This window comes from Vicia villosa, linkage group LG6 (assembly GCF_029867415.1).
Source record: "Vicia villosa cultivar HV-30 ecotype Madison, WI linkage group LG6, Vvil1.0, whole genome shotgun sequence".
Lineage (NCBI taxonomy): Eukaryota > Viridiplantae > Streptophyta > Magnoliopsida > Fabales > Fabaceae > Vicia > Vicia villosa.
The window spans coordinates 94,797,886-94,822,336 of NC_081185.1; the positions used below are offsets into that span (position 1 = coordinate 94,797,886).

General features: G+C 35.2%; 1 protein-coding gene across 1 annotated transcript; it reads right to left on the bottom strand.

Annotated features, from left to right (window-relative positions):
* Nucleotides 1-4,724: 4,724 nt before the first annotated feature.
* LOC131614168 (uncharacterized) lies at nucleotides 4,725-6,219 on the bottom strand. Its single transcript, XM_058885792.1, has 6 exons — nucleotides 5,965-6,219; nucleotides 5,811-5,873; nucleotides 5,636-5,728; nucleotides 5,375-5,542; nucleotides 5,124-5,293; nucleotides 4,725-5,073 (listed from the first exon to the last, which is right to left on the bottom strand). The coding sequence occupies exons 1-6, from the start codon at nucleotides 6,217-6,219 to the stop codon at nucleotides 4,725-4,727; spliced, it is 1,098 nt and encodes a 365-aa protein (XP_058741775.1).
* Nucleotides 6,220-24,451: the final 18,232 nt, after the last annotated feature.

The window sequence follows — 24,451 nt, forward strand, 5'->3', positions numbered from 1 at the left end:
CAAAAATTGCATTTTTTTCCTTCTTTGCATGACACGGTCGTGTCAGATGACACCACCAGACCGTGTCAGCTTCTTTGGCCCTTCCAAAAGCTGTCTTGATGTATTCAGAACTCCGCTGTTCGACCATAGTACCTGAGGCAATGCAAACTACCAATCCAGACCAAAAAAAAGACATCAAAGGAACTCTTAAACTACTAAATAAACTTAACAAAGATTAAAACACAAAACACTAAATACTTGACCAAAATGCTAAAATGACTTACTAACATGTTGCAAACTATGACAAAATATTACCGAGAATAGAATGAAAAGTAGCAGAAATGGTGACCGATCACAACCCAACCCGCCATTTTTTGGCGGGTGCGCGGGCGGCCCGGCGGGCCCTGGCCCATTTTGCCACCCCTAGTTGCCAAGGTACATACATGTTCATCATGTTTACTCTATGACATATTAAATGTCAAATTTATATTTTGAGATTTAAAACTTTGTATTTTTTGACAATATTTCAGGGACTTGAACATGCTATTGTTGGCTCTTACCTAAATGAGCGGAAGCCAAACCCAAGATTGAAAGTAAAGAAAGAATTGACCAAGATGTTTATGTACTACTGGTCTAGACTCATTAAAATAGATTCATTTACTATTATTATTAATTTCTCTTTTTTTGGATTATTGTGTGTCTCGTTTTTTTAAGAGAAACGGGTTGAAACACTGAAATTTGATCTTATTGAATACTTATATTACAAAATTTTATATCTATTATTTTTTGGATTTTTTTACTAAAAAGTATTCATTCATTCAAATTGAAAAATACATCGATCATTACAAATTTAAAATTGCTAAAAACTAAAAAAAGTGAATCTGCAAGCATTCTTGCAGCATCTAAATTAATAGTATACAACGACAACATGAAAGTGCCTACAAATATGATAAAAGAAAAGTCATCAGAATATTCATACTTCTGGATCTACAACATTGACGCATACGTCTTGCTCAGATCTGCAATGTTTTGAAGTAAATGCAGGTAAATGGATTAATCTGAACTAACAAACACCGTATTAAGACAAAAAGCATGTTGAGGAGTGATTTCTGACCAAAAATGATTAAAAAAAAATCACCCCTACTATGCAAGAATGAAAAGAATGAAACGGTGTTGGATCTTATTTAGTAAATATATTAGAATTTTTATAATCCCCTCTGATTTATAACAAGAGAGAATAAATTTTAAAATTAATTTATATTTTTTATAAACTTACAAAACTTCATAATAATTTATATTCCTATTGACTATAATTTTTTTTTTATTAAGATGCATATCTAACTCAATAAATCATTTTAAAAAATTAAATTTTATATAAACATCTAAAATAACAAATAATTAGGATTGATGAAAAAGGACCATTTATTCAAAATTTATGAATAAGATTTATCACAAATTGAAGAAATACCGTATTCAATTTTAATTTTAAATCATATCATAGGTTACAAATAAAACTACATTTATTTTTGTTTTCAGTTATAACTTTCCAGAATCATATCAAATCTACCATATTCAATACAACAATTGTAACGTTAAAGATGAGTTTGAACAAGTTTTACTCTTTAGTTTTTAAAATCTATTTTATTAATTAATTTTTAAAAAATGTTGATCCTAATATGGGTTAGAAATAGAAATACTATATAATTATATAATTGTTGTTCCCAATTATTCAAGTAAGAAAATAAATAATTTTCGTTTTTGGTTATAATTTTCCACAATCATATCAAATCTACCCTATTCAATTCGACATTCAATTGTAATTTTATCGTCCATTTGGTTGGGGGATTTTGGAGAAGGAGAGGGAGGGGATGAAATATTTTAAGTTAAATATGTTTGGTTTAATTTTTTATGAGGAGAGGAGAGGATTAGAGGTAATCAGATTATCTCCTGAAGTATTTTTTTTGTTCCTTCTAAATCGGGGGAATTTGGATGGGATGGGAGGAAGCGGAGTTATGATAAAATCTATTTTTGTTATATTGACAAAATTTCTCTCACATTTTAATTAAAATTTTAAATTATTTTTAATAAATATTATACGTTAATTTTTGTCCCCTTATTAGGATTCCTCTATTTTTTTACTTTTATTAATATGTAAGACTCAACTTTTTTATTTTATGTGTTTTATTTTATTCATTTTTATTTATTATTTTTTTTAAGGATTTAATTGTTTTATAAATTATTGTGTTGTATAAGATATCTATATATAATTGTAGTATATGAACTATATATATTATCTAGAATTTAATTTTATAAATATTTTATAGAATTAGATGGAACATCAAAACGATAAAATGATTCATCAGATCATGGATCATATTATTAATGTATAAAATTTTTATTAATATTTTATTTACGCTTTAATATGTTTTAAAGTATTTGAAGTATTAAATATACTATTATTGTATAAAATTTATCAATATTTTATTTTCCCTTTAATATATTTTAAAGTATTTGAAGTATTAAATATTTTGTATTTGATTATCTATGTTGTTTATGAATTAACAAATTTCTTTTTTGTGAATATCACACTGTTTTCGTTTGATTTAGAATTAGTGATATAATATTTTAAGGGTTAAAAGATGAATTAGTTTTAAAATCTCTCCCCCTCCCCTGCTAAACCAAACATATTTTTGTATAAAAATTCTCCCTCCTCTTCCCTCCCTCTCTAGGGTCTTCTGCTTTTTTTTGTAAGGGTTGCACCCCTAGTGCGAGCTTTCAATCAATCAATTGCTTATTAAAAAAAAAATTAAAATACCTCCCTTCTCCTCAGTCCTCCCCTCCCTCCCCCTCCTCTTTATTAAAATCCCTCTCTTTTGTTGAACCAAACTGAGTCTTATAATCTGTTTGGAACAAGAGAAACGTGTAAGAAAGAATTTGATGTGAGAGAAATAGAGGAGAGAGACCACTTCTTTTGTTTGGAACATTGTTTGGAACATAAGAGAAATAGAGAAGAGAGCCAAAAATCATATGGGACCCACACCTTTTACACTTCTCTCCAATGTGTGAAGAAAGGAGATGAAAGAACAATATTTCACTTTTGCCCTTCCTATTAACAACAGTTTTTTTAATCAACACACTAAAATTCAGAAGCTGAAAAGTGAGATCCATGGAGCTTTGTTGTTTCACCGTCATGCAATAACAATAACATGTTGCTGGAAGAAATAAATCATGAATTTTTTAAAAAGAAGTTCACAAATTACAAGATTTATTAGGAAAAAAGTAACGGTTTTCTTGGTGGACATGGTAGGACGATGGATGGGTTTGTGTCAATAGGTAGTATTTGTAATGAGAATGACTAAAAGGAAGGTAAGAGAAATTAAGGTTTTTCTTTTAGTTTGAAGAAAGACAGAAATTTAGTAAACTAATATAAACTAATACTACATTAGTCTCAACATAGAAGTCATTTAAAGTTTGTTACACACATAGATTAAGAAAAATAATAATTGAGCCAGTAAAAGTAATATTTTTACAAAATTATTCTTAATTATTGGTTGATATACATTGTCATATTTTAAAAAAAGTGTAGGTAAAGAGTAATGTTTGTAAAATTTAATGAATATTGCAATGGAAAATCAAAAAGACTATTATTTTGAAACATTTTAAAGTTAGAAAAATACTTATTTTAAAACAGAGGGAGTAACTAACTAATTAAAATTAAAAGAAACACAAACATGTTAAATTAATTACTAATAAGTTAAAATTATTATTTTAAATAATTATAATGAGTTAACGATGGTATTTTATTTTTTGTTGATTAGAGAAATTAATCTAGTTAATTTAATAAATAAGTTATTTTATTTTAGTTAAAAGATTCAATTAATTTTATTCTTTTTTTTTAAAACACGGGGTATTCGTGTATTTTCAAAAATAATCAATACTTCTTTCTCTTCTATTTCTTTTATACTTCTTTTATAACAAACAATACATCATATCAACTCTATTTCTCTCTTATCAAACTCTTTCTCACATCTTTCTCCCGTCTCATTTTCATATCACAACCAAACACACCCTTAAGGATGAGTTTGAACAAATTTTATTCTTTAGTTTTTAAAATCTATTTTATTAATCAATTTTAAAATATTATTTTGAAGAAATAAATCAAAAATAGAATTTTAAATTGTATTGTTCATAATTAATTTATCACACAAAAAATGAAAAAAATGAAACATATAGCTTTTCTTTTTCCAAATTAAAAAAAATATTTAGTGCGTTAATCTCTCCTTGTTTATAGGGATTTTTTACCATTGTATCATTAATATTCAATTCTTCATTTTTTTTTGTAAGCAAGATATTATAAATGGGAGAACTAAGGATTCTCAAAGCCTGTTTACACATAAAATGGGGTAAATCCGCCAACAAAAAGGAAATTACAAACCAATTGACCTTAGGAAATTAATAACAAAGGAGCTTTGTTAAATTCGTAAAAATTACAAATGAGTTGTGTAATTTCACCTATGAAGGACCATTTCCAAACCAACGCTTTAATACTCCACACCGCATTATTCACATTCTATACCTCATTACGGAAACAAACTCCATTCCGATATAACCACAACGTCCATAAAACAGCTAACCAAACTATTCCTAATTTTTTTCTCTTTCACCTTCTTCATTTTACAAAAAGAAAACCAATTTATGAAGCATGCCAAACAATATTTTTCCAACTCCCCAACCGGCTTTCCAATCTAAATGGCTATCTCCTTCCAAACCACCTCCACCATTTTACAATCAAAGAATGAATGGCCCCTACTTTCCGGATCAATCCCACAAAAAACACACTTAGTATTTTCCAACGACAATGCTATCCGCCTATTAACAAGTAAATCCTTAGTCGGAAGTCTATTCACAAAAAGTCTCCATCCAAAAGCTTTAATTTTTGAAGGAACTTTCAACTTCCAAATCAAAACTAAAGCTCCATCATTTTTGTTCAAAGGACCAAACAGGTTACGCCTACCAGCATAATGCTCATAACACGAAGAAACAGAAAATGACTCATCCTTCGATATGTTCCACAAAATGTCATCGCTCGTGTCGCTATAAACCTCACAACCATTAAGACAATTACGAAAAGAAACATAATTCACCCCATTGCCAAACTATAAATATAATTCGGAATAATACCACAACAACCCCATTTCCACACACCATTCTCCCACCCTCCCATAACCCCTATCGACACTTTTTTCAAAAAGGAAGTCGCATATAAATCCGGAAACTTATCTTTAAAAGAAATATCATCCTTCCACCTCGCTTCCTAAAAAGGAGTTTTGAAACCATTACCAACCTTGAAACGTCAATGGGACACAATAGGATCCTCATCCTCCCTACTACTCACCGAAATCAAGTCTTTCCACCAAAGAGAAGAAGAAGTAAAAGATGAAGAAGAAGAGATAGAGTTAAAAGGAAACATACCTCCACAAAAGCTTTTCATGCATAAATCACCATATCGGGCTTTCAACAAGTTGAACCAAATCGAGTTGGATCCTTTGAGAATTCTCCATCTCTATTTGTTAAGGAGAGACAAGTTAAATTCGACGATATTTTTGATGCCGATCCCTCCCTTATCAAACGGAAGGCACACCATCTTCCAACTAACCCAATGAATCATTCTTTTACTATCCTCCACCCTCCCGCCCCAAAGAAAGTTACTTTGCATCCTAGTAAATTCTTTGGCCACCTTAACCGGCATCTTATAAAAAGACACAGTGAAAATATTAATAGAATTAAGGATGGATTTCCAAAGAGTGATCCTACCATCCAAGCTAAGAAACCGATTCTTCCAACTCTCTAAACGCTTCTTCATCTTCGACAAGAGAGGTAACCAGGAAGAATATCTACTTGGATTACAACCAATCATAATCCCAAGAAAAGTAAATTTACTCTCTTCCACTCTACAAGAAAGGACATAATAATTTATCTACCCACTTTAAACGCCCACACTTGCCTCCACGAACCTTCACCCACTAATAATGTATCATCCGCAAATTGAAGAATGTCAACGGTATTACTACCATTAATTCCAACACCTCTAAACTCACCATTCTCCTTATACTTTCGCACTAAACCTGCCAACCCCACAGATGCAATAACAAAAAGAAAAGGGGATAAAGGATCACCTTGCCTCAATCCTTTCTCCACACCAAACTCTTTCGTAGGACTACCGTTAGCCAAGACGGACATGTTACTTTGAAAAACCAACATTTCCATCCACCTCCTCCACTTCGCTCCGAATCACATCCTACACAACATATATCTAAGAAAATTCCAAGATACATTATCATAAGCCTTCTCAAAATCTACTTTAAAAAGAAGATAACCCCTCCCCTCTTTCTTAGTGAAATCCACCACCTCATTTGCCACCAAAACTCCATCAAAAAGTTGCCTACCTGGAACAAAAACCATTTGACTCGGAGAAATAATCTTATGAAGAAATTTTTTCAACCTTCCCGCCAAAATTTTGGAAATAACCTTATACATACAATCCACCAAACAAATTGTCCTGTAATCATCCAAAGAAATCGAATTCGGAGATTAGGAACCAACGTTAAGAAGGAGGAAGTTATAGCCTTTGAAATTCGATCACCGGAAAAGATATAATTGAGATATCTCACAAAATCATGCTCTATGAAACTCCAACACTTTTTTATAAACATAAAAGTAAAACCATCCGAACCCGGGCTCTTTAAACTACCACAACACCAAATAGCTTCCTTAATCTCTTCACTAAGGAAAGATCTTTCAAGAATAACGTTGTCCTCGGGTGAAAGATTCTTAAAGGGAATGTCATCTAAGAGAATCCTATCCAAGTCCCTCTCCACAAATTTGTTAGCAAAGTGTTTTCTCACTTCCTCCCTAACATCCTCCACCTTTTCCACCAACCCCCCACGAGTTTAAATCGAGCCCAAGTGATTATGTCTTCTTCTTTCCTTCACAACCTTGTGAAAAAAACTACTATTGGAATCCCCTTCGTTAAGCCATTTAAGTCTAGATTTTTGCACAAGCATATTTTCCTTAATCCTCAAATTCAACCAAAACCTCTTATTTGCTTCATTCCTATTATTAAGAAAGACACCAAAGGAACCCTCTACCATATCTTCCAACCTTGAATCACCACTATTAATGTCCCTCACACTTTCCTCCACCTCCAAGTCAATCTTTCCAAAAACGGATTTGTTCCACCACTTAAGTCTCTCTTTAAGCCTACTAAGCTTTTCTTTTAGAACAAAATCCCCTTTTCCTTCAATCACCATCGCCTTCCACTCCTTTTTAACAAACGGAACAAAAGAGCTAAGAGAAAACCATTCATTATTAAATTTGAACAGTTTAGGGCCCCAATTTAAATTATCCACCACTAACCAAATAGGGAAATAATATGAAAAATCTCTTGTAACACCCTTCTAATCCCATGCGGAAATTAATAATTAAATCAGAGTACGTGCAAATAAGGGTGCCACAATTGATAATAAAATAAACATTATCTGTCAGTGTCATGCATTTACTAGGGAATAATCCGTCATAACTCATCAACCTCATGTTTACACAGCGGAATAAATTATCAAAATTAGCATTTCATCATCAATGCCACAAATCCTCAAAATTAATTTAAAACAAAACAGATTTATCAAATTAATTTCAAAACATAACGTTCCCTAGTGTTACATCTATCAAAGCATGACACCTGACGCTAACTAAACAAAGACTTATGAGCTAATCCTCACCAAGTCGAAGCCGCTATCCTCAATCTGAAAAATATAGTGTAAGGGTGACTCTCATTCGCAATTAACAAATATTATTGCATTATAAATGACAACACATCAATAGTTATATTATTCACCCAATTCATCTATATTCAGATAATCCATCATCCCACAAAATACATATCACCAAACCATAACAATGAAGTACATTCAGTCATGTTATCAAATTCATGCATATGAATGCAACTGACTCTATGCATGTGGTACCAAACATCATCAATGGGAATAACCCGCCGACCGATCCAACATCATCAAGATACGGCCTTGTCAGCACAAATTCTACACAATGGGAAGTATGCCCTTCACTGAATCCCCTTATCGTTAGGATTCAGCCCTCAGCAAATGACTATGAATGAATGCAACATACACAACATACTTATATCATCGTCATCATCATCATTATCATCATTAGGTATGTTCATATGTATATTAGCATCATTCAATATAACTCAAATCATCATTAAACACAAGATCATATCACAAGGTTCATCATCCTCAAAACGACACTCAAAACAGGTCTACAGATCAAAAGTTACGCATCATTGAACTTTTGAAGAAAAATCACAAAAATAGAAAATTTAACACACAGCAGTCATACGCGTATTGCCCTTCATCATACGCGTATCATACGCGTTTCACCAGAGCCAAAATTTCCCAAAAAGTATCCCATACGCGTATCGGCCTCTTCATATGCGTATCAGCAGAACCAAAATCTCCCATAAAAATTCTCATACGCGTATGGCCACTCCCATATGCTCCTCATATGCAATTCACTAGAATCTGGTTTTTGGGATAGGATAGCCGCGTATCATACGCGTATCTTCCCTGGGTATTGTCCCTCATACGCGTATGGCCTCATCCCATACGTGTATAACACTGTTCTATACGCAAAACACCAGTAATTTTCCAAAACCTGCAATTTCGTACCAGTCCAATTTTCACTCAATTTTACTCCTATCAGTCCACGATTTTGAGTCTACAACAGTCCTTTTTCACACTTTCATTCATAGGATTCATTCATACTTATTAGACTGTCAACCTATATCAATTTATACACCAATAACCCAATTTCTAATCAATTCTTTAGAACCCAAATGTTCAGATTTAGGTTTCTATGAGGAACATCATAACATAGAAATTGACTCAATACCCACATTCAAAATTATCAATCATCACACAATCTATACAGAATTCAACAAGGTATTCATCAATTAAGCAACTTTCGTCAAACTAACCCAAAACCTAATTCTGACATATAATCAAATTGACCCAAACAACACAACCAATCATGCCCTATCATTCATAATTACGATAAGAGATGATAATTGGAAGAGTCCTCCCTTACCTTAGCCAAATTCTTGATTTTGGTCTCTTCCTCTTATGTTCCTCTTAACGTTCCTCAGCTCTTCTATTCAATTTCTCCTTTTTCACGTTCCTACTTTTTTCCCTTATTTCCTTTATTTTATGAAAACATAAATTAATTAGTGATGGACTTACTCACTTAGAACCCCCACACTATTAATCTCACCATCCGGCCCAATAGCCCTTAATCCATAATTATCCAATAATCGTAATTTAAAATACTGATATTAATTAATTAATTTAATAATTCAATTCAATTAATAAATTAGAATTTATGGGGTGTTACATCCCTTTCCCCGACAAGTTGGCCAACCACCCCCCATCTATCAACAACTACATTCGACACTAGGAACCGGTCTATTCTACTCATGGATCTTCTATCCCCACTATACAAAGTATATTTTTTCCTTTACACATGACATCAACCAAACCACTATCTTCTATGAGTTTACAAAAAAATCCACTCCATTATCCACCTCCCTCGCCAACCTTCCCTTTCTCTCCGCAAGATTTTTAATCGCATTGAAATCACCGCCAAAAATCCATTCTCCATCCGAGCCTTTCTCCTTTAATTTCAACAAAGTATCCCACAATTCTTTTTTCTTGGCTAAAAATCAAGATGAGTAAATATTTAAAACATAATAACACTTCTCCTTCCAAATCACTTTAATACCTAAGAAACCCTCCCCTTTGAAACTATGAATAACCTCCATCCTTTTCTGCCTCCATAGAGTTAATATACCCCCCGACATCCCTATCGAGTTTGAGAAAGAAAACTTGATATCCATATTACTCCACAAGCTATTAGCAATAAAATCCTCCATCTTGGTTAATTTAGTTTCTTGAATGAAGACTATATCCACACCACCTTTCTTCAAAATAGCGCTTATTCTTCTTCTTTTGAGAGCATTGCCCCCCTCTAGTGTTGAAAGAGACTAAAATCATTTTGTAATACGGTGAGAGAACTGACTTTTAGAAATGTTGCGGATAGCAAGAGTCGCCACCGACTTTTATTTTATCCAATTGGAAAGGCAAAAAGAACAGGAAAGACCTTTGAAAGATTTTGAGTTACACTACGCCGTACAATGGGCTATTACAACGCTTATTTTGGTCTTTTAGAGCGCTGCAAAAGCCAGCGCTGCCGTAGGTAACGACAACGCTTTTTGGTACGCCAAAATCGCTCTCGTAGCCTCCCCTATAGCAGCGCTTTTTCCATAAAAGCGCACTCGTAGCCTCCCTTATAGCGGCACTTTTCCCAGAAAAGTGCTCTCGTAGCATCCCCTATAGCAGCGCTTTTTCCAGAAAGCGCTTTCGTAGGTTGCATCTTTTTTTATGCTTTTTTTTTATCTTAGGCAGCGCTTTTAATTAGAAAGCACTTTCGTAGGTAAGCCTTTAAGAGCATTTTTGAAAGCGTTGTCGTTGCTAAATGCAGTATTTTAAAGTGCAACCTATAATTTAAGCCTTCCAGTTCGACCTGTAATTTAAGCCTCCCAGTTCGACCTGTAATTTATATTTATTTTCAACCTGTAATATTTTCGACCTGTACTATATTTTCAACCTGTAATATTTTCAACCTATATTTATTTTCGACCTGTAATATATTTTCAACCCGTAATATTTTCAACCATAGGTAGGATCTTATATACCAATATAATACCATTATATACCAATATTATACCATTATATACCAAAATAAAATATATACACCATTAATATAGTTCAATTCACATGTTTACAACAAATACATATAACTAAATCATCAACAGAATACAAGCCCGAAATTCTCAAAATCCGACGAGCGCACGGTCTTGGTCTTGCAAAGTATGAACCGAACAACACGGTCAATTAAACTAACTTTGCTCAAACACAATTAAAGGCTCCAACACAAAGTCATTATCAAAATTCGTCACACAATAATGAGCAAGCAACACAGAACGACTCAATCCCCTCATAAAATTCTGCACTAATAATATTTCCTCAATATGAAAACAACACTAAAATTCTATACCACATCAAAGTTTCAAAACAGACCCCACAGCAACATCTATACTTCAAATTTTCCAAGAAAACAAATTCTCATTCAGAAACATCAACAATATTATTATTAGCAACAATTTCATGTGATTTGCAACTCAATCCACCAATGTAATGTGTCATCAATCCAGTCTCAAATCAAACTATCAGCATCACTTGATTCATATAACAACATCATCATCGTCAATTAATATTAAGCAAAATGAACCAACATCCACCAAAGAAACTCAAACACAAAGTTATTATCAAAATTTGTCACACAGTAATGTATTCATAAATTTTTTCACATAATATTGTATTCATACCTATATGAATAGTCGCTGAATATAAAATTGACACAATTCCTCTTTGATTTCTTCCAACTTAAGTTTCGTGTAAGAAGCAACATATAAGTCATCAAAGTACTACATAACAAAAACATAATATGCATGATTTAATTAAATGTAATCAATTATAAGAAATTATCCTAAGTTATAAATCCATACCGTGATTGGAATCTCTAATTGATTCATTTGAAGGATTTCTTTCAAAAACCTCAAAACAAAGTATCTGCAATCTGTACTGTTTCGCTGTTGCGGACACTACATAGAAAAACAAATAAGATTTTTTAGTTGTCTTGTTTTATCAAGTAGCATAACTATTATAAGCAAAATTTTGAAAATTAATGTACCTGCACTTTGATCCAAGTAATGTTGTTTTATTTAGTCAGGGATACCTGTGCGTCTCTTTGACTTCGGAACACTTTTATTGATCTAACAAAAATATAAAAGCATATATTTAGATCAATCTCACAAATAATTAAATATATAAATATATACGAATATTTAGAACGATCTCACTTACGTATCAATCGTTGACTTCATAGCTGGATAATTTGTCCACTCACCATCTACCGAATTCAGAAAATATACCACTTCTTTTATAGGGTTGATAGTAAGCAACAACCAGTGTGCTCTATAAATTAAAACAAAAACTTATATGAAAGTTTTGCTACACAAAAGAAACAAAGATTAGATGAACCAAGAATGAAAAACTAACCCTACTGGTCGGGTATTATACGCCTAGAGATACAGGCTTTCTGTACTGCCGGACCTCATGAATCCATCGACTAAGCGTTGTCTAACTGAATCTGGTTCCCTAGCAATTGTCTGTCCGCTGCAATGGGAGGAAGACACGAAATGGAATCTGTTTGACAATTCAGTCCCGCGCAACACTTTGTCATACAAAAACCTTAAATAAAAACATAATAAACATTAGACTATTTTCATTGAAATGTATAAATAAATTGTTCAACTAATTAAATAATATATTCATCGGATTACCGGATGTATGAGTGAACATTACTGACGCCTAATTGGTCTTGCGTAAAAATCTCTTTCATGTCTTCTAGTGCAACATGCATGGGGAATTCAATACCAAAGACAGCTTCATCCATATTAATTTCACGGATACAACCTGTCTTCAAATCTGACATATCAACAAGTGTTCCGAGCGTCTGCCGGTATCGAGGCACAAAAGCACCTCTTTTTTCCACGGCCTTTGGAGGATCCTTTTCCTTGGGCCGTACGCTACGAACTTGTTGCGTCACTTGTTGGGACCCTCGAGCAGATACCTAAAAATCATATAACTTAGGTAAATTATAAAATCATGCAGTTTTAGATTCAGATCATATATTAACACTTTAAATGTACCTCTTTTAGTGATGCAACAGACTCGCCCTCCTGCAAAAATCCCTTTACCCTTAATTGCGGGTTTTGTAGGAGTAGTCTAAAATTATCATGTAAAAAATAGTTAACATAACGGTTCAGAATTGACATTAGAAAACTAAATGGATCATAATGGTTTTCAACATACCTCATCACCAATGAAAATTAGCTCTGAGGGCCATGCAACAAATGACCCTATTGCATCTCGCAGCAATGTTGTCTCTGAGACCATGTCGGGTACTAGTAGCACCGCATCATGATATAATACAACATCAACTGATACTTTCAAGTGTCCATCCGGGAGCGGTCTATGGTGAAGTAAATCTCCCAAAGTGTTGTGCACTTTTCCCTTGCCAACTAGCCGATAATTCGGTGACGGTAAGTATAGTTGGCAAGATGAAATACCCTAAACCAATAATAAATATAGAGTCATTATCATTAATAAAATAGAACAATTGTAAGAAAAAAGATTCTATAATTACCTCGGGAAATTTTCTTTGACAGTTGATACTAGCTTTATCACTAGTTTCTTTCACCGATGAAGTATTGCACTTTTCTCTCATATACATCTCTTTATCTCTTTGCAATTCAGAGACTTGTGCTTGTAATTCCTGCAATTTTTGCAACACTTCTTCATTGGTAGGATTTCTTCTCCCATAATGCTTATAGAAAGAGGTTGGAGTCACACCATGACTTTTACCCCTCACCCGACCGGGATACTCAGGAACATCTAGTGCTCTACTAAGTACGCTCCTATTATCCTGGTCCTCACTGGTGGATACCGATTGCGACATGGTCTCCTGTAATTCATTTACATTTCAAAAATTATTAGTGGAGATAAAAAATCAATTATATATTAATAAACATTTGATTTAATTAAAGACACAATGTTATACTTACACATTCATCATAAACTTTTTGAACATCGGGATCAACAACTCGATTCTTGCCCACTCGAGCTTCCTTCCATAACACATGTACTAGAAATGAGGTTTCCTCACTTTTCGTCTCCTCTAACTATGCATTGACACAAATGATAAAATCGTCAATTACAACACATTTAGACAATTAATAAGAACGTAGCATTTCTATTTACTTACAATTTTTTCCTCTAAGCGTGCACATCCCAAACGCCCTTTTTTGTATGGATACGCGGGTTTTGATGCTCTTGCCCTATTTACGGCCTCCTTTTCCAGAAAGCTTCATCTCTTTAATTTACAAAGTCAACCCAATCTTCCTCTTTAATGAAGATCTCATATTTTTTTGGACGTCTCAGTGCCTCTTCAAGAAAGTTTCCTTCTTTATCCTTAAGATAGGTGTTTGTTAAAAAAGCTTTCCACCCTCTATATCTTTTTCCGGCCAAACCAAGTATGTAGCGTTTACGCTCATCTGGTATGTTAAAGACCTTTGCGAAAAAACATACGCATAGAGTGTGTTAGTATAAGTAATTTAAACAAATTATCGTCAAGATAATAACAACAGCCATATATGATACCTTAAGCTCATCCTAAATCATATCTTTTTTATCTCCCAACGGTTTGCTTTTCAAAATCCATTTAGATACGGAGATTGGAATATGCAAACGAACAAGTGTACCAATGTAGCTTGTCAACTTTGCAGCATTAGTACCAATTGCTTGGTTATCAGAATTTCATTCTAAATTATATATTAATCCTTCGTCTCTATCTCGAACGATTCTCTTTATAATGGTGATGCCTCGTGCAACTTCTGTTGATGATGTATGAGATGGAGGATTTGTATCTGGAGCATCTCTATCTTGTGAGTTTTCTTGATTATTAGCCATTTGACTTGTATCAAACAAACTAAAGCACATTAGTATACTATTAATAAGTTAACAATCTACACAAGTCAAATGGAAGTCAAAGTAACCATGTACAAGTAAATCGGAATCAAAATCGGTGAAATCGGAATAAGTGTCAAAAAAGAAAGTTGTCGGGATTGAACGAAATTTAGATGGCTATGGTAAAAATCCTCACGGACTCAAAAATGAAGTCAGTTTTCCGAAATTCAGACCCTAAGCCCAACTTTTGATTATGGACAGAAGCAAAACCGATAAAAAAACAGTCCCTAAATGCAAAGATAAGTGCACGAGCAGCTTCGGAATCGTCAAAATAGTATAGTTACATGTAAAGAAGTCGACAAACGGATACATGGTTCAAAAGTTATGTACAAAACGAAAATATGCACCGAAATCGGATGACAAGTATTGTAACAATCGGAATACAAATTGAAAAAAACTATACAAATTGAATATATAACAATTGGTATAAATTGAATAAAGCACATTAGTACTTGTGTCACAAAAAATAAAGTTGTCGGAATTGAATATATATATTATTACCTTTTTCACTAACGTCTCTTTCTTTTCTTGGTAGGAATATGTTCTACGCGTCTCTTAATAACGCGGACGGTTGGATTGATCCAAATACCCTCATTATGATCATTTCTAGTACAAGATTCATTCTTATTTTGATCGTTTCTTGTACAAGATTCAATGCCAACACCAATATCACCTTGATCTCCAATGTTTTCATCAATTATTTTGTTAGATAAAAGCACTATAAACCATTTCGTACTTGTCGGATCATTGACATAGAACACTTGTTTAGCTTGAGAGGTTAGAATGAAAGGCTCATCTTTGTACCCCACCCTATTGAGATCCACTTGCAAAAATCCTGACTTATCCATTCGTATGTGTAATATGGTGAACTGACTTTTAAAGAAAATGTCGCGGTAAGCAAGAGTCGCCGCCGAGTTTTATTTTATCCAATTTATTAGAAAGTCTAAAAGAACAGAAAAAGACCTTTTAAAAAGATTTTGAGTTCGGGGGTAATTTATACAAAGGGAAGGTTTAAGACACCCTTTGCATCCATGGTTTTCCATGGACTCTTAATTGCTTAGCTCACTTTGTTTTCAAAATGTTTGAATTGTTTGAAAAGTAGTGTGTGAATAGAAATTTGAATAAGAACTTTAGCTTGTAAATAAGCGTAGTCTTTTTGAATTTGATTTTGAAAAGAAGTGGGAAAATATTTTGATTTGAATTTGAATTTGAAATAAGACCAAGCAATTAAAAAGCAATTACCCTAAGTTTTAAAATTCGTTCTTTTAGCTTTTCAGGGCTATCCATACCATAGGAGGGTAGGAAGTCCATTCATTGGATGTTGAAGGGTCATCGAGAAAGCATCGTTCGCCATAAAATTGTCCCTACTGTCATACCCCAATTTTTGACCCTAAGATCACACATCATTTGCATAACAATCATCAATCAAGAAGTTTTAACTTAGAGTTCTACCAGTGATGTTGTGCTCAATCCATCTGCAAGGGAATCATCGAGCACCCATGTTTTAGTCTTGTATATATTGTTCTACTAACCAAAATACCAAAAATATTGCCTTGTGCTTTTGTGTGTTTGTGTTTTGTAGGTATCAAGTCAAAACATCCATCAAAAGGAGCTTTTTTTCAACATTTTCACTATGCAAATCGATTTGCATAAGGTGTAAATCGATTTACACAACTGATTCTGCACCAGATTTGCTTCTGCCATCAGTGCAAATCGATTTGCATAAGACAGCAATCGATTTGCATAACTGTTTTTGCCCCAGATTTTGCCTTTTTCAGCAATGTAAATAGATTTGCATAAGGTGCAAATCGATTGCACCAGTGCGAATTTGGAAAAATGAAGGCAAATTTCAGCTTTTGAAAGTGTTGACATCATTTGCAAGCATGGGAAGCATGACTTAGTTCTTACATTTGATTCTCTACATCATTTAATCATAAACCCTCATGTGATTGCATCAAGACCATTGGATTTCATTTTTGGCTCCAAATCCTTTTCCCAAGCCTAATTCTATTTTCCAATCCTAACTCCAAGCCACAAAATTTCCCAAGCCTAAGTGCTATAAATTGAGGCACTCCCCTCTTCATTTTTCAAGCTTTGATAGCCAAGAAACTTATTGCAAATTCTCTCCTCACCTCTTCCAAACCCATCACTCAAAGCTCTTTTTCTTCCACACAAATTAGTGAGTCACATCTTGAACCTCACTAATTTAGAGCTAAACCTCAACATAAACACTACTTTTCTTCATCAATTGTGAGAGATCAAGGCTTGTGGTTGTGTGTTCTTGAAGAAGATTCAAAGTTTGTGAAAGATTTGGTAAAATTCTAGATCCAATCCATAATTCAAGATGTGATCCATTGTTGTTTATGCTTGATGCACCTTTGGTGCTATATTGATGAGATTTGCTTGCTTACTTGATACATTTTCGTGCACAAATTGATCCAAGATCACAAGGTGTTTGGTTTTATGTTTAAACAAGTTTTCTTCTCTTTATTTGCTGTTTTCTTGAAAACTGTGTTGTGCAAATCGATTTACATCTGGTGCAAATCGATTTACACAACTGAAAAACTGCGCAGATTTGAAAACAGAGTTATGCAAATCGATTTACACTCTGTGCAAATCGATTTACATCTGGACAGAATGCTTGTTTTTGTGGTTTTTGACTTGTTTTTTGGTTCTAACTCATCTTCTACTCCTTTCTTTTGATATTTTCTTTGAATCACAAGTTAGAGGCCTAATTTCTCTCTAATTTCAATGGACTTAGGGCGTCGATAGGATGAGAATCCAAATCTGCAAAATTAAGTGATTGAAATTATGGATGAAAGGAGCCTTTGATGTGGTTCCATCTTTATTTCTTTTTCTTTTGATCGATGAAAGTCTTAACACCTTGAGAAATCTTATGGATTCTTGGTAAAGACTAGATCACTCACCATTTTTCTTTTCGTGCGGTATTGCTTTCGGAGAGTGATCTACATATCGCTTCTCTCGCATGCATTAGCACATAAAGTTTTGACCGGCCTCGTTGTAGGGTGATTTCTACATAAATCACTTGGCGATCTGCTTAACATAGCGCAATATTTCGTGTCCCGAATTAAAAAGATCAAATATGGAAGAGAATTGTATGCGGTTGATTTAAGACTTATGGAGGTTTATCGTGTAGTCGCTATGATTTTATCAAGCTTCTGATAAATTTCTATTGAATTTAAATCCGAGTACATCCTTCACTCACCATCGATCTTAATTACTAACTTTGATAACATACTTGACAAGTTTCAAGATGGTTATCTTTAACATCTAACAATTGACTTTAATTTCCGCAATTTATTATATTGCTCTTTATATTTCTTGCTTTATCGCTTTTATTTTATCATTTCATCATATTTACATTCCGCCATTTTCTCTTTGTCCATTTGGACGTTTATAATTCCGCAATTTTCTCTTTGTCCATTTGGGCATATGTTTATGTTTCCGCTATTTTTCTTTTGTCCACTTGGACCATACTTTACTTTTATGCTAAAACACTAATAAATAACAAAAATCTAAAAAACACCTAAGGCTCTCTTTTTCGGACTATTGGTTACTATCCCGAGCATTATGGAGATTTGGACTTATGGACCTAGCACCTCTGGACCCTTATTCTGTTGTTACTCTGTTGTTATTCTGTCTGTCTGGCATTGGACTGTTGTCTGTTTATGTATGCAGGTATTTCCTTGAAAGCCCTTGATGGTTAATTCCAAGGCATTGATATAAGGATTTTACCCGAAAACAGCCGTTACTCTGCCCGATTTTCGTCAGAATTTTAATGTGCTTAATGCGAAGTGGTGCTAAGATAATATGTTCATCTGGATCCCCAAGTGTTAAATGTGTTGGTATTGATAAGTCCAAAGGATGGGAAATCTACCTTGACTCATAATGTCAAGTGTTGGCTTCTTCTTCGGTTAGACCGTTTCTTTCCTTAGCTTTTATTTTACGCAATAGGATAGCCTCTTCATCTCCTCCCATTCTTAAATTTTCAAAATCTTCTCCCTTTTTCAAAAACCTTCTTATGTTTGCAATCTTTTCAAAACCTTTTCTCTTAAAATATCTTTTGCCCTTAGTGGCCTTTTTCTTCAAAAAGTTTAGACACTGTTAATTGTCGAAACGAGTGGTTATACCCCACGATTTTGAAATTGATTGATATAATGAGATCTTTTCCACGTGAGAGAGCTAGTGGCATACTCGTCGATTTTATCCGAGTTGGAGCCCTTCTTTCATTAGCGATGCAAAGAACTCGTTTGTTCTCATGCTCAAGATCAATGGCTGAGTATTTCTCTCCAACGACGATAAAGTGTTTATTCGTTTTAAAAATGTTTTCCCTTTAAGCGGAACTACATTAGCTCTGACTTCTCCATTGCACCGAGGAGGTATGTAGGCACAAGGCTTAACGTCTTGCCGAGCTTATTTTAAAAATAAAACAAACCCTTTTTAGCACACACGACACAAATTTTCAAAAAGGTTCCTGTGGAGTACCACAGATATGAGGGGTGCTTTAAACCTTCCCCTTGTATAAACAACACCCGTACCTAAGATCTCTTCTTTTTTGTTTAAAAAAACAAACTTTGAGTTTTATTCGTTCTTTTCCCTTTTCCTTTGGAAACAATAAAGCGCGGTGGCGACTTTCACTGAAATATTGAGTCGAGTCAATTCCATGACTTCGATCTCAGATTTTCCCCGCTACAGAAAAATGGCGACTTCACTGGGGACCCAGTTTTAAGTGTGTTAAGCCTATTTTTTTTATCTGTGTGTTTTATTTGTATATATTGTTGTGTGCTTTGTTTGTTTACCTTTTTTCTTTTTTTCTTTTTTGGTGCTCGATGGTTCCTCTGTGATGAGATAAAGTTCTAACCCGAACTTTGGTGAGTAACTTGAGATAGGAGGTGGTAAGACCAATAGTCGCATGTCAGGAGCAATCCTTACCATGAGCGTCATATGGTGGAACCCCAATCAGTGGAGGCCTCATGGAAGGTAGTAGAGGTTGTTACGAACCATCATGATAACGCTATTACTTTCAATAGTGAGTGTCCGTAGAAGCTGAATGGCCTAGAACCCTTTTAACCAATCTAAGCCTTTTTAGGATGTAGTGCAGAAACAAGATCAAGTACCAATTTGAGCTTGTTGTCATGCGATACTACGCTCAGACGAGGTCTTTTTAGGCATATTGTTGGCGCCCATGAGCAATTGTGCGTGCCGGTAATATCCGATAGAAGATTGAAAACTCTGGGAACCTTTGTAGAACCCGATTGGCAGGTACAAAACTCCTTAGATCATGCCTTGTGGGATGGGTAGACCCATGGCTCCATGCTCGTGACGTCGAACCTAAGAACCTGGACTGTGTGATTTTGTGTGATTTGTTGTGATCTTGTGTGCTCTTGATTGTGGTTGATGCATAAACCATGCATTCATGCATTCATAAAATGACCTTCACAAATGGTTTTCAAGGAACTTAGAGACTTTCTTTGTAAACATCACAGGTACCATGGATCAAAAGAGAAGCATCAAGAAGTACACTTTTCGGAATTCAAGTGCAAAAGAATTGAAAGAGCTAGCAACTTTGGTTCCTAATCTTGACAACTTCAAAAACCGTTATGGGAAATTAATCTCTGTCTTGAAGACCAAAGTGGAAAAAGGAATTCTTGAGACTCTTGTGCAGTTTTATGACCCGATCTATCATTGTTTCACCTTTCCGGATTACCAGCTTATGCCCACTTTGGAGGAGTATTCTTATTGGATTGGTTTGCCAGTTACGAATGATATACCGTTTAGTGGTATGGAGAAAGAGCCTCAGGTTGATGAGATAGCAGAGCTTCTTCAGTTGAAAATATCAGATGTGAAAGCAAACATGACTAAAAAAGGAGGAATTTGGGGGTTGACTTCTAAGTTCTTGATTGGAAAGGCTTCTATGTTGGCTAGTAAAGGAAGTATGATTGCTTTTGAGACATTTTTGGCCTTGCTTATCTATGGTTTGATACTCTTTCCCAACATTGACAACTTTGTCGATGTTAATGCTATTCGGATCTTCATGATTGGGAATCCCGTGCCTACTTTGCTTGGGGATACTTATCATTCCATTCACCATAGGAATGATAAGAAAGGTGGACTTATCAACTGTTGCACTCCTTTGCTCTATAAGTGGTTTATTTCGCACTTACCTCAGACTAAGAATTTCTTGAACAATCCTGATGGTCTCTCATGGTCTCAAAAGATCATGCCTCTTACTAATGGGAATATCCATTGGTACAATCCTGCTTATGACATTAGTGAGATTATTGATCGTTGTGGAGAATTCCCTAATGTACCTCTTCTCGGTATACAAGGAGGAATTACCTACAACCCCATTCTTGCAAGGCGTCAATTTTGCTATCCCATGAAGGAGCGACCCGCTAGTATTCTTGTGTCAGGAATCTTCTATCTTAATCAAGATGGAAATTCGGATATGAGAAATCGGTTTGTGCGTGCTTGGCACCATGTTGATAGGAAGAGACATTTGGGAACAAAACAATGTGTTGCTCTCAAAGACTATACTGATTGGGTTCAAGATAGAGCTCACACTTTTCAGATGCCTTATTTACTTGAGGAGCCTTCTCTACCCATTACTCCACCATTATCTTTCACTACTCCTCTTGAAAGTAGTGAGGGGCATCTAGAGCTCGTGGCTAAGATAAGAGTGGAAAGAGATGCTTGGGAGAAGAAAGTTTTATGCTTTGGAAGTGGAGAATAAAGAGTTGAAGATACATTTGAAAGAAAAGGATGAAATGCTTGATATACAAGATGGTTGGTTGATGGAAAAGGATGATCAAATCCGTCATCAAGAAGAGTTGCTTCAACAACATGGTGAAAAGCGAAAGAGACAACAAGAAGATTCAGTTGCATGGAAGGAAGTTGCTGATAAGCTGATGGTCGAGAATGCTCATTTGAAGACCTTTTATGAAGATGAGTTGGAGAAGCTCCGTAGGAAGCTGCAGAGAGGAGTTGGATCTTCGTCAGAAGTGTTCCCTTCTAGTTTCTAGCTTTTCCTTTGTTTTGTAATTTTGGATCTTTGAATCCTTTTGTAAAGCTTTTCTATTATTAATGAAGAATGTTGTTATGTTTTATGTTTTTTTGCTAATGTTTACAATCAATGTCTTAAAGTTCCTTGAAAACCAATAAAAATAAAAATCATTTGCACTGCATTTCATGCATCATTCTGCATTTTGGTCTTGCTTCCGAGAGTATTCCCGAGGTCTTATTCAGTGTTCTTCATACAGAATCAAGCTGTCTCACCGGTATAATACTCGAGCTAACTGCAAGAAGAAGATGGAAGGCCTTGAACAAGAGAATCGTGAGCTACGTGAAGAGGTTGTTACTTTGAGATCTGGTGTGGATCGTCTCACTGCTCTAGTTGAGACGTTGATGGCTGCTCAGAATCAGAATCAGAATCAGGTTCCTCCTCCCAATGCCCAAGCTCAGGGTCAGACCATTGTGATTTCTGAAATTGCTGCTACAACCATTCCTGCTGTTCCTGTTGGTGCTACTCAGCAACGTATGCCTAATGGATATCCCTGGGGCATGCCTGAAGGTTATTTGTCTGTTCCTGAGATGACTCGTCCGTTGACTCCTGTTATGGTCAACACGTCTCCTGTTGTTCATATTGTTCCTTTTGTTCCAGAGCCCATTTATGATGCTGCTCCAAGTGAAATTCATGACAGAATGGATGGTTTCCAAGATCAGTTTGAAGAACTGCAGAAAGAAATGAAAGCCCTGCATGGGAAAGAACTGTTTGGAAAGAATGTGCATGATCTCTGCCTTGTTCCTAATGTGAAAGTACCTGCTAAGTTCAAACTGCCTGAATTTGAGAAGTGTAAGGGAAACTCCTGCCCTCAGGCACATCTGGTGATGTATGTAAGGAAGATGTCCACTCACACTGATGATCAACGTCTGTTGATTCACTATTTCCAAGATAGTTTGACTGGAGCTGCTTCTAAGTGGTATATGGGCCTTGATAGCACCCATATTCGCACTTTTAATGACTTAGCTGAGGCGTTTGTGAAGCAATACAAGTATAATATGGACATGGCTCCTGATAGAGATCAATTGCGAGCTATGATGCAGAAAGAAAAGGAATCCTTCAAGGAATATGCTCAGAGATGGCGTGAGGTTGCCGCCCAAGTGATTCCTCCGATGGAAGAGAAAGAGATGACTAAGATTTTCCTGAAGACTCTTGGTCCATTTTACTATGAAAAGATGATTGCAAGTGCTCCTGTAGACTTCACCGAAATGGTGGGTATGGGTGTCAGGTTGGAAGAAGCTGTGCGAGAAGGCCGTCTGGTTCGGAATGACAATTCATCTGGCGGTGCGAAGAAGTATGGTTCTTCATTTCAGAAGAAGAAGGAATCAAATGCTAATGCTGTTTCTCATGGGAGGAATAGTCGATTCAGAAATCAATCTCAACAAGTGGCGTCAGTAACTCCTGTTGTGAATTCGGTGCCTGTAGCTCCTGTTAGTCAACAACCAGCAAGGCGGAATCCGTATCCTCGAGTTAATATTGATCCTATCCCTATGACATACACTGAACTGTATCCTGCTCTAATTCATAAGAAGTTGGTTCAACCAAGGTCACCACCTCCTGTTCCAAAGAAACTCCCTTGGTGGTACAAAGCTGATGCCACTTGTGCTTTTCATCAGAATGCTCCTGGGCATGATTTGGAAAATTTTTGGTCCCTGAAGAATGAAGTTCAGAGATTGCTTCGTTCTGGAATGCTTTCTTTCCGTGATATTGGCCCAAATGTGCAGAACAACCCACTGCCGACTCATGAAGCATCTGCTGTGAATATGGTGCATGGATGCCCTGGGAAATATAAGATTTATCGTGTGGAACACTTCAGAGGATCGTTGGTAGAGATGCATGCCACTCTGTGTGAGTACAGTCATTATGAGTATAATCATGCTGCTTGTAGGATTTGTTCAGTTAATCCTCGAGGGTGTTACATTGTGAGAAGAGATTTACAAGAGATGATAGATCAAAGGCTCATTGAGATTCTGAGGGATAGAGATGAAAATGATGTCAATGTGATTGAATCGTGCTTTGAAATTCCGGAATGTGTAGAGATTGGTTATTATGGCAAAGCTGCTGTAGAACCTCTTGTGATATGTTTGCCTGGATCTGTGCCTTATAGTTCTGACAAAGCTGTACCCTACAGATACAATGCCACCATGCTGGAAGCTGGAAAAGAAGTCAAGATTAAGCCTCTGTCTTCCGTAGAGAATATAGCAGATGTTAGTAGAGTGACTAGAAGCGGACGAGTTTTTACTCAACCCCAAACAGTTGTGAATGTCCAGAGGAATCCTACTCAAGTGCCCGTGAACAATAATGATGCGACAAAAGTTAATGAAGGGTCATCTTCAGGAAAGGAGATGGATGAGATTTTGAAGCTTATCAAGATGAGTGATTATAAGATTGTGGATCAGTTGCATCGTACTCCGTACAAGATCTCTATAATGGAGCTGCTGACAAGTTCTCCTGCTCATAGGGATTCTTTAATGAAGATACTTGATCAAGCCTTTGTGGATCACGATGTGATGCTGGATCAGTTTAATGGGGTTGTGAGTAATATCACTGCATGTAACAATCTGAGTTTCAGTGATGAAGATTTGCCTGAGGAAGGAAGAAATTATAATTT